The 11,567-nt window shown below is 39.6% G+C and overlaps 2 protein-coding genes across 2 annotated transcripts; one reads left to right on the top strand and one right to left on the bottom strand. All coding sequences in view use genetic code 11, as the record gives it.

Moving 5' to 3' along the window:
• Positions 1–2,967: 2,967 nt before the first annotated feature.
• EGR_03956 (Kinesin-associated protein 3) lies at positions 2,968–7,545 on the top strand (the record flags this gene model as incomplete). The annotated part of the gene is made up of 6 exons (XM_024493205.1): positions 2,968–3,183; positions 3,475–3,880; positions 5,061–5,159; positions 5,762–5,847; positions 7,112–7,421; positions 7,520–7,545. 6 exons carry the CDS (start codon positions 2,968–2,970, stop codon positions 7,543–7,545), a joined length of 1,143 nt encoding a protein of 380 aa, XP_024352304.1.
• A 371-nt stretch (positions 7,546–7,916) lies between these two features.
• EGR_03955 (hypothetical protein) lies at positions 7,917–11,118 on the bottom strand (the record flags this gene model as incomplete). The annotated part of the gene is made up of 3 exons (XM_024493204.1): positions 7,917–8,049; positions 10,008–10,303; positions 10,714–11,118. 3 exons carry the CDS (start codon positions 11,116–11,118, stop codon positions 7,917–7,919), a joined length of 834 nt encoding a protein of 277 aa, XP_024352303.1.
• Positions 11,119–11,567: the final 449 nt, after the last annotated feature.

Genomic DNA, 11,567 nt, shown 5'->3' with positions numbered 1-11,567 from the left:
TTAGTGGGCTAAATATAAGGAGATAGCATTTCAGTATTTTTGACTATGCTTGTTTCTCCTACGTACCTGGAAAATCAGCGGTCACCTTCAACTTGGGATGGAAAGGCATACTTGACAGCAAAGGATGTACCTTCTCTTTCGGCACTTGCTTGTGAGATTTATGTGGAAACGAAGCCGCTGTTAGTCTTTATGGCTCCCTGATCGCTTTTCTTTTTAAATGGCAAAATTTTGCTACAACAGTAGTGCTCGTAGACTCCTGTCGGTAGCAATTTGCGTGTGTGTTATGAGAGAGCCACCCACCGACCCATTTCACTGCTGCCCCTTCAAGCTCATAATTGCCATCCATCATCGTTACTCAGTCCAGTTCTCCTACGTACCTGGCTCATTTGTGACCAGAAGTGAAATCGTGCATCTGAATAGACTGTGTATTGTGAGTTCTTCAGCTAGTGTCATCCATGTCTCGCCAAACATTTCCTGTCAGAAATCGAGTCAATCACGTCAAAGACTATATATTCTCACAGGAATCAGTAAAAGCCACGGTAGTTAGTTTTCCCCTGCTTCGAAAGACTAGTAGATCTTGAATTGCGTTTATTTAATAAATCGGACATTTCTTAGTACACTGCATAATTTTTTGATATACCGTCAAAAATGCAATTTTTTGTGTTTTAATGTATGTTTGGGTACAATATTCTCTAGATAAAAAACAAAGTCGTTGAGGAATTGGTTGGTCTTCTGGCATTCGCCCAGCCTTTACTTATTCGACTAACATTGCGTCTGCTGTACAATCTTTCCTTCAGTCAAGACCTACGAGCTTTGATGGTGATTCAAGGGCTGCCTAAGGCACTCGTACCCCTACTTGGTAGGATGATTTGCTTATATTTTTAATAATTATCCGATTTGACAAGGAGTAACTTATCAGAAACATTATTCAGATGCAGTTATGGAAAAGTAACGTCGTGGCAATCGGGGCAAAATGAAGAAACCAGAGCTTGTATCACTTGACAAAATGGATTTCTAAATGCGGATACTGCTAAAATGCAAAAGTAGCCAACTGCAACAGTAAATAAAACTGAACTCTCACCGCATACCTGAACTAACCAGTTATCCACTTCACTACGCGAATGAGAATCAAAGAGTCGAATGGGGTGTTTGTAATTAGGCATTTAGCGTAGATCAAATGAATATTATTCAAAAGTAAAAACCTTGAATGTTTTTGATTATCTGCAGTATAATTTCAAGTTTCAGGGCTAAGATGTGGAAAAGGCCGATTATTACACTGGGCAGATATATACTTTTGGTAGAAGTTGGTGGCGCCCATTTTCGGAGATTTTGCTGCTGTAACTTAACGACAAGGGGGAGTCAATTTTGGGCAATGCGAAATTTTGCGTGGAAATTCGGAATTTGACATCGAAATGAATAACTGGAAAACAACCTGTGAATCAAAGCCTATGCGACAATATGCAACCATTTTGTTGGATGACCACCAAAAATCTAACAACAATAATTTTTTCGTGTCACTACCATATTATTACCATGCTGCAGACGGGAGTTCCCAAAAAGGAAATTTTCCGACAGGAAAATTAACTTATGGTCTGAGTTTTGCGGCTAAATTTCGGAAATAGTACTAGTTTAACGGTTATACAAGTTAAATGACCCTCACAATGAAATGAATGCACCCCTTTTAAAATGTGCCCTACAGTTAAAGTGATTGTCAAAACAGGCGATCATGAGAAAAAGGCATCATCTTGAAAATATAAACATGAAGTTAAAGCGTCTGTAAATTGCATTTTAAGTTCTTTTAAAATGGGGCAGTTTTTTATTTTACCTGGTAGCGAGGGGTACACAAACGCTTTGATTCTGATGGCAGCACATGCTAGTCACTGAATGAAGTGTATCCCATTTTTGCTGTTGGTAATTTTGCACGAAATTTTGGTTTTTGCATTTTTCCTAGCTGACTCATCTCAGCGCGATGTGGCCCTCCGTATTCTTTATCAACTTAGCACTGAGGACAGATACAGGGGCCTAATTGCTTCATCTGGATGTCTTCCACTCGTGAGTACGCGCGTATTTTGACAGATTTGTGGGACTGTGAACTGATAGCTAGATTGCCTGCTGAGTTATTTAATACACAACAAAATTTCAATCTAAAAATAATTTGCTTGGCATCAATCATTGGGTTTGTTCATTTATGGCTTGTTTCAAAATTAAACAGTGTGAAATCTTCCAAAATTAGGCTATTTCAATTTTGAAGTGATTTTTGTGAGGCTCTTAAGTTCTCTTTGATTGTAAGTTCCAAAAAGGAATAAAGAAGATCCATTTTGGTAAAGTAAGGCAAAAATAAACTCCATTGTGCTAGATATCTGGTCATTTCAGTCTTCTCGTGTCAATATCGATAGTTTTCCATCCAGAAGTAGAAGTTGCAGCATATTTTATAACCTTATTGATTAGAAAACGGCATTAATTTATGTATATTTCTTGTATTTTTCTAGTTGGAGTTTTTTGTTGTAATGCTCGACTTATGCCACACATGATGTCACTTCGAAAATGCCCTTGAACAGTCAATTCCACCTTTGAAGGAGTATGTTTAGTGAAGGCGAAAGCGAAACGGGATTGGGTCATTCCATTAATAGGAAAACCTTGTTTACTTGGATAATTTTTAACATTTAGAATTGAAAAGAATTGCCAATTAGGACCACTAGTCAAGTCACAAATGTGTTTAAGGACCTTAAGTACTGATTTTTTTGTGATAACTGCTACAATTTTCCGTTTCCAGTCTTGCCGCCTCTTCTTACGTGCAAAATTCTGGAATGAAATTCTTGCTGTAAAGTTTTAGAAGAATTATTGGTAATCAGGTTCTGTTTCGTGTGAGTTTTGACACTAGGGCATGCTATAGATATACACTGCTGCATATTTTAATCCTCCGAAGATATCAGAATCGGTAAGCGAGAAAAACCTCCTCTTTAGCTGATGCGATCGATTTTGGGTAACACCGAGGGAGCATCAGATGTCGAATGTCTCGGACTCCTCATCAACTTGGCTTGTGATCGAAGAGCAGCTCGGAGTCTCGGTGAACCAAGGGGAATCCGAATGCTTTTTCGCCGCGCCTTCGCAACTCATGATCCACTACTTATGAAACTGCTGAGAAATCTCTCCCAGTTCGAGGAATTACGACTCCATTTTGTGGTAAGTGGAAGGTGGATAGTGGGTTGAGGGAGCGACAAAAATCTTCTTTCAACATACAATGACCGATTGGGGTCTGTGTGGTGATCAAGCTCTCATTTGTTGGGATTTATTCCTTTACTCGTTCATTCATCCACTTGTCTCTGAATTTGAGCTTTCTATTCTATATTTGTCTACTTACAAAATCTGCTTACTCTACAACAGAAGATATATGAGGAGGAAATAAATTTGAGTAGATATGTGTCAAATGAGACTGGACGCTTCTTTACTAATGCAATCAACTTTCACTTCCAGGACTACCTGCCAGATCTTGCCTCAGTAATTGTGCGTTTGGAAGGAGAGCTTTCTCAAAACGCGGAATCAGAAAAAGAAAAGGATGACAAGAGCGAGTCAGCTGACTCTCAAGATAGTGACGCCGACAACATTGAAAATATGGAGGACTGTTTCTCTCTTGAATGCCTCGGCGTAATGGCAAATTTGCAACTGGAGGAGTTGGACTTCGCTCGCATTCTTGGGGACCTCGGTCTCCTGTCTTGGGCCGAGAAAGTATTGACGGGGGTGGGGCATAGTCATCACAAAGACGACCTCATGTTGGAGGTCATTCGAATGATCGCAACCGCCTGTATTGATGTCGAAGCTGCTAAGATGATAGCACTAAGTGGAAGCCCTGTGATTCCCATGCTGTTGAAACTTATAAATTGTAAGAATAAATGTTGCGCGTGATTTATTCCGGGTTCGGCTTTATGTAAATACATTTTTTTAACTCATTGTTATCCCTTTGGACTAAATATTATTGAATTTAACTTGCTTTAAACCACCTACATGTAAATAGCGGCATTACAGTCTGATAGAAATGCGGACTTTTAGAATGCAAAAGAATTCAACATTCGCTTCTACAACTCATGATCGTTTTCCTTGTTACTTAATAAAAAGCATTGTTATGTTAACTAAAGTGTAAGTAAATGCACAATTTTTTCTGAGCGGGTAACTTCCTTGGCTGATACTGTCCAGTTGAAATTGGAATTTCTACATAATGTAAAATTAACCGTCCCCACTGCTTGCCATCTGTTTCTGCCGAAATTGTAGTAACAGTTCTCAGATCCATTAATTTGTAGTGAAACAGGAAATTTATTTGCGAGTAAGGCTGCACCACAACAGGAAGACAAATCATTAATTAAAACCAAAGCTTCACTCTACATGAGTGTTTTTTCCCTAGAATTTCGATGACAGTCTGCAAACTTACCCAACTTTAATTTATACGTTATGCGAATAAATTCATGCCTAAAGCAAGTATGGATTAGATTAAAGCTTCCCTTCCAACACATTTTTCGCAGAAATTAGGCTTTTTGCTTTACTGATTCGCAACATTTAAAATGAATGGAGGATGCTACCACTTAAATCATGATTTGTTCACTCATTTTGTAGGTAAGACCCGATTAACAGCTATTGTAGATGAGTCAAAACCGCTATTGAACTTTCCTGTTCGTCATCCATTTCTTTGGCGATTTGACCGATCTACTTCTACATGCATGAAATTTCAAATCACGTTCCAATCAAAGTGTCAAATGACATTCAAAATCCACTAATCTTTTCAAGCATCCACTACCCCTGTTTTTTGCCTATAAATTGAGTAGTTTCGAGGTTCACGTCACTGAAAGGGTCTTGAAAGTTCTGGCTTTTTAAATACTGCTTGTCAAGCTAGATTTGTTAAATGGACGAGTTACACATTTGCGGAACTGGTCATAAACCAAATGTTCTCTTATACGGTTATATGTAGGCTTATCTTTTGGGTGGGAAATCATTGAAACAAAATATCGAAATAGTGGTACACGCTTTTAGAGTCATTATTTAAGCGCATAGTTCTGCTATTTAATTTTTAGCCAGACAGGAGGACGATGAGGTCGTCTTTCAAATTCTCTGCGTCTTCTATCGAATTCTTCGTCACGAGGAAACCAGACAGCATCTTGTCAGTAATACGAGTTAGTTGTCCCTTTCATATGGTCTCCTCATTAAGTAGGTGCAATGCTGTTCGTTATGTTTTCCTTATCGTACTTTTTATTTATTTGAGTGAAAAATTATTCAGGGTTTATTATAGCACCTAGATTACTATGAAGGAGGCCGAATTGATTCAAGCCTGGATGTGCAGATTAGTTCACTGTAGCAGAATTTGGCCTCAGTATAGCTTATCGTCACCAGAGTTAAAGCTGGGTTGTTGAACTCTCGGTAGTTCTACGCACCGCATATAATTTCTCTACGTCATCACACCTTGTTTTGAGTGTCGAAGGCCATGCTTCCCATAATTACTTTCCCATATCAACGCTCGAGTGAATTGAAATCGTCCTCTAGAAGGGGAGGAAGATCGCAGGATACTTTTCTATTGTAGAGGATATCGTAATATCATATCTTATGTGTTTTGTTAAGGTAATCGGATATAAACTTTGCAAACCACTGACTTCATGACTGATGTAGGTATCTTTAAAACGAAGACTATCATAAAAGTACTTTTTATTCTTGAGATAGGGTTTTGTTACTCTAATTTATTAAAAACTAAACTAATCTAATTCTATAAAAACTTTTTTAGAGGCACCGAACTACATTTTTGACTTGATGCATGATGAAAATGAGGTGATAGGGAGCATCTGCAACGCAGCCTTGAATATAATCGCGGTACGATTGCGCTCTTTGCTTTACACGATAAGCAATTTACTTTCAGCAATTTTTTTTTAAAAATGTCACTAGAGCCTGCGCAATTAACTTACTGACAGTTGTCACGAATGACTGATATCCGTTTCGCCTAACATTTCGCAATTTCATGTTTGAATTTTGTTGAGAGAAACTGTTCACGATTTGCAAAAATTTTTATTGAAGGGATAAAATCTGTTTATTTTCTGTTTCCACCATTCTTACCTTAAAGCTTCTTGATGCAATTTCCAAAAGGATGAAATTTGGATGGCACTAAATCTGATTTATGCATAGGATGGGTTATCATCTGCCGTTTCAATCATCCAGGTGTTTTTAAGATATGAATCAAAGTATGATGAAGTAATACAGTTTTCCGTCTCACGAAGAAATGCGCATAATTTCACTCGCTCTATAGCATGCGACATTTGCTCTACATTTCCATTTATTAAAAGGAAGGCGCTTGGTGGAATCGCATGGTATGACTGGGTACTAACCGCTGGTGACGGTGAAGTCAAGAATTTGGTTGCTTTGTCGGGTAGTCTATACCCTAATTGCAGGCTCGGTCAATTGCTTCTAGACCTGCAGTGATAAGCTCACCCATCGTCGAAAGAAACAACTTGCATTAGGAAATCGGCATCTTCACAATAGCTTATTGGACGTTTGGAAGGGGCGTTGAAGCATATTTGCCTTTATTTTCCTCTGTCATTTATGGTTTAAGTAGATGTAGAGAGCCAATCCAGCTTTCCTTAGAACTCTTCAAAGTATGGGTTTTCATGCGTCAGTTACTTCTGGATCGTTCCACATCTATTTTATCAGCACGAGCATTTTCAAGTTTGTCAATCCACTCACGGGGGACAGGTCTATGGAAGAAAAATTAATACAGAGCAGACAATCCCGATGGAGACAAAGTAGCGTCCTCTGCACCAATCCACCACATACCGTCAAGTCTATTCTCATCGTCAGAATATCGTATAAATCTTCAAAATAGGATGACAATTTGTGCGGTAGCCAATCTGTCAGAGGAAATTGGTAACATAATATGCATGGATACGACCATTTAACATTCATTCCACCACCTCCAGAACTCTGATGGGAGCATTTCTTTTCTACTATAAATACTCCGATAATAGATAAACGAGACCAAAAGAACATGATTACACTTATTATACTATGAAGGACTTATAGCAAAATGATACGACATTAATGGGTTATCACTGATGAGTTTTACATGATCCTTTCGTCATTGAAGGACTGTGACGAGACGTGGGCAGAGACCATACGGGCGGAACGCTTCAAATGGCGCAACTGCCAGTGGCTCCAAATGGTATCGGAGGTGGAGACGAAGGGCTACGACAGAGAGGAAGGAGGTGAGGAGGGAGAGGAAGAGGAGGAGGATTTCTTACCCAATCACGATTTTTTGATGGCCTCGAGCCTTCTCGAGGATGCTGCTGATTGGTTCGCAGTACCACCACCATCGCCACCACCTTCTTCCCTCGATCATGTGAATTTTGACCCCGATTTCAAGTTTAGTACTCACGATTTGGCTGCATGCTATGGAGGTAAGACGTGCTTCTCTTTGTGTTTAAAGTAATTCATGTTTATACATTAATTTAAAGCTAATGTCACTGTAAGTATTAATAATCTTTAAAAGATTCAGATGAGGATGAAGATGCTGCAGCGTGAACCAATGGAAATGCTGCTCACTTGACTGCTGAGACAATGCATCGAACGTGATTGTTTGTTTTCCTGTTTTAATGATATTACTCGAATTTCGCCCAGCACACTTTATATTGCTTTTCAAAGTAGAATTCTAACGCAAGGAACTTCCTCGTTCCAGGTGAAAACAGGGCAGACCATGGAAACTGTTTAAATTCTGGTCTTATGAATTGCAGAACCATAATTAAATTCTATCAAATAAAGTTAACGTGATTTAGAAGACTATCCGATATTTTGGGTTTCTGTTAAAGCGAGTGCTTGTAAAAATAGTTAAGCGTAGTTTAACCATTCTCGTTTTCATCTGTACCTTACATATCAATAAAACTTGAAAATTTGATTTATTTTGTAATAACCACACTTAAGATATCGCGAAATTTATATGCGCTGGGTATAACACAATTCATTTTTAATGTGAATTTAACGAGCTGATTATGAGATGCTTTCATCCAGTTTTTTGAAATAGGAAATATTCTTTGGCATGTTAAAATTATCATGGGTCGAGGAAACGAAGTGACCGCAGGGTGGGCGCGTTGAATTTGTCAGAAGTATGGGAGAGGTGTACGCGAAAATTTGTAACGTGCAGCTTGACGTATTACTCGTCGTCCCTTTGCTAGGTTTTCTCGACTTCACGCCGCACAATCCATCGATGAAATTTGGCTTAATCGATTGACTGGAATCCAAGCTACTGAACGCATCGCAAGTTGTATCAGTTGAAATTGTCAAAAATCCAACGCGCCTACCTATTTAATAAGCTAGAAGAATACGTTTTCAAGCATGATGTCGATTTTTCGAACAAAGGATCAATCACAGGCGAGTGATTAGTGAACACGGAGACTGTAAAGCGAGCAGGTAATAATCAGCAAGAAAGTGAGGGCTGGACAGTGGAGACATGAGTAGGGTTAACTCAAAGCAAAGAAGAGCTATAAAATCGGAAAGGTAATTTGAATGGATTGAAAAGAGAAGAAAAATAAGGTAGGATCAGTAGGCTAAGTACCTTCAAACGAATCACCGAGTTAAAAGTGGGAATGACGGTTAAAGACGCGTGCAAGCTTGCAGTTGACAATAATTTTGTGTGAGAGTTCACCGCTGTGTCGACTCAAATTAGGGATCCCTGTAGCCCTTTCTCGCCAGAGGGCACAGAATAGAATTAGGCTAGACCGAATCTTCCGGTGAGACAAGTCCATTCGTGGGGTTTGATTAAGAAGGGCCGATTCATCATTCGTACGATACTGGTGATATCCCCTCTGGGAAAAAATTGACGTGTTTCAAGACTAATCTCATCTCCTTTGACTTGGCTGGCCACTTGCCAATCGTGTTATGCAAACTGCGATTCCATTCAGTCGATGGAGATGCTAATAACACTGAAAACATGACCCTGACTTTGTTATAGTAAGTAGATATGCAGGCATGCAATGGCCTTGGCCATAGCCGATGCCGGAGTAGTCTTGGATAGTAACAATCCTATTACTCTGTTAACATTTGATATGTTCGCAATATTCACTAAATCAGTCTAGAAGAAATGCCTCTTAACAAAGTGTGACAAATTTGGATGCACTAGGCGCAATTTAAGGATATTTTTTGGCAAGCTCCTTCAATGACATTAATAGGGAAGTGGAAGTACAAGTTGTTATTAGACACAAATTTGCAGCTAGGATGGAGTTTATATGCTATTTTCGTGCGCATATACACTTCCAGGCGTAAAATAAATTTAATGTTTCGCTGTCTGAGATGATTGGTTTTACCCTGTCCTTAAAGTATTGAATGCTTATTCTAACGAAAAGTTTAAGGAAAACTTCCTGAACAGCGTGGTTTGCTAGGGGACTGATGATAGAACAGTAGGAAGGGGTGCTGTATTCCATAGTTCAGTGCATTGACTTTTGACCTATAGGCGAGGCTCACAATCTACAGGGCTTGGAGACTTACGGTAGGTTTTGACCTTCTGGGTTTCTCGGAAGACCGAGAGCATTCAGCCGTCTACTAACACGAAATTCGACCCTCTCAGATTGCTGCAGCAGGATAGACATGAGCTTCATAATGTCGCGTTTGCTCTTCATCGAAGGATCTCGCATTATCGCGCGAATGCAACGCTGAAGTCTGGCATTCAGAGCGTCCAGACTGCAAAAATGTAAATTAATTAACTGCTCCATTAATCGCTTCAGCTAAAGATACGCGATTTGCAAACTTTTCTAGCCTTCTATCCATCCATCAATCATGACTGCTGTTACGCGATTTTACATCCGCCATCCTGCATGGTCACCTAGACTTTTGGCTGTTAGTGGCACAGTTCACTGATAGTTGTTAATTTAAAGAAAACTGTTAGCATATTTTACAGGACAAAGACCAGAAAACACTATTCAAAGATCAAAAGAATGTGTTCGCAGGTTTAAAGGCGTATATGGATGGGTAGGTAGGCGATTTCTCCCTCTTACTGATGTCTTTTAACGCCACATTTTATAAGATATTTAAGGGAATCCACTCCCGCTATATCAAAAACCCTTGTGCTAAAAGCCAGTAATTTTTGAATAACCAAAATATAAGGCAATTCGAGGAGGTAAGGTGGTAAAATACCGTAGACCTTAGCACTTAAATAGATATATTCAAAGGGTGAATTTGACAATTTGCCTATCCCAGTCAGAAGATGAAATGTTCCGCTTAGATAGTGGCACATTAACTTATCACCGGGAACAATATCGCAAGAAATCAGTTTACTCATGTTTAAATAAGTCTAGTATTTTCAAGGTGAAAAGGTTCACTGAATAATAAAACAACAACTTACATGAGGGTAAAACGTCTTTTCATGGGAGTTCGTTGTGCAGCTTCGATAAGTTTAAGTGGTTTGTAAATGTTAGGCAGTACACCACCAACACTTGTAGGAGACAAGAAATCCCTTTTAAAGGTTTGATTCAAGGGACAGTCAAATATGAGCCTACCACTGAAATGGTAGCTTTTATGCGGGTCCGCTATTATGTCGGCACAGGTAAAGGAGAAAGGAGTTTATTAATATTATAAAAGCCTCTTTGGAATAAAAGTCTTGACCTCCCAAAATGCAACTGCAAGCACTCAATTACTAATTGGACAAACTGGTCTGAACTTGCTTACGTCTGCAATAAGGATGGCTGAAGTGCCACTCCTCACTGACGTTTCCTTCCCTGCAATTCGTCGAACTTCTGGCAAACGATTACCGTCATCTCTACTTGAATCAAGCTTGGATTGAACAGTGAAAGGTGGGCGAAAAATGCGAATCAGATCAAGGGGCTTGAACCACCGCTGAGCATTGCCGGGTAGAGACGGGCCTGGTGTCTTCCTGTGCTTGAACAAATCACCCTCCAAGATAGTGCTTGAATTCAGTACTGACATGCCTCCAAACATTCGCTGTACATCATTCTCTGATAGTATTATGGTTCCAATTTGAGACAGCTTTAAGAACATTGCTGAAGCTGTTTTCTTGGTCTGACGGAGAAGACGTGCAGTCTTCTCTGTATCCAGGTGTCTCAACATCATGGAGGCTGTATCGAAGATCAAATCTTTGAAGACATTCATAAGCTTTACGCCTTTGTTACTGTCGTTCCAAAAGATGGACATTTCCTGGTGGTACTTGTTCACCAACTTATCAAGGTAATCGAGATGAGGTGGACTTTCAGCAAGCGCGTTCAACGTGCTACGGACCGAGATATTTTGACCCCTCTTCCGTATCCTTGATGGCCTCCAAAATGTTGGCGGCATGATTCCCTACCTCAAAGGGACTCAATTGGCAGAAACATCGCGTGGAACCACCTTGATGGAGCTTTTAGACTGGACGTCTTTGTCGACATTGTAGGTCCATGTGTTGTACGGGTTGGTTGACATCTTCGATAGTAATGCCTCACCTGAACGAAACCTTAGATGCTACATCTACTGATGGTGATCTTCTCGCATTTATTTCATCAGCTGTTAGGCTTGAACCGCCAAATGAAGAGATAAAAGTTAAACACAAGGAACAGCCCGACGCA

The sequence above is a fragment of the Echinococcus granulosus genome (assembly GCF_000524195.1).
Source record: "Echinococcus granulosus chromosome Unknown EG_S00023, whole genome shotgun sequence".
Classification (NCBI taxonomy): Eukaryota; Metazoa; Platyhelminthes; class Cestoda; order Cyclophyllidea; family Taeniidae; genus Echinococcus; species Echinococcus granulosus.
This window is presented reverse-complemented; position numbering and strand designations above follow the sequence as displayed.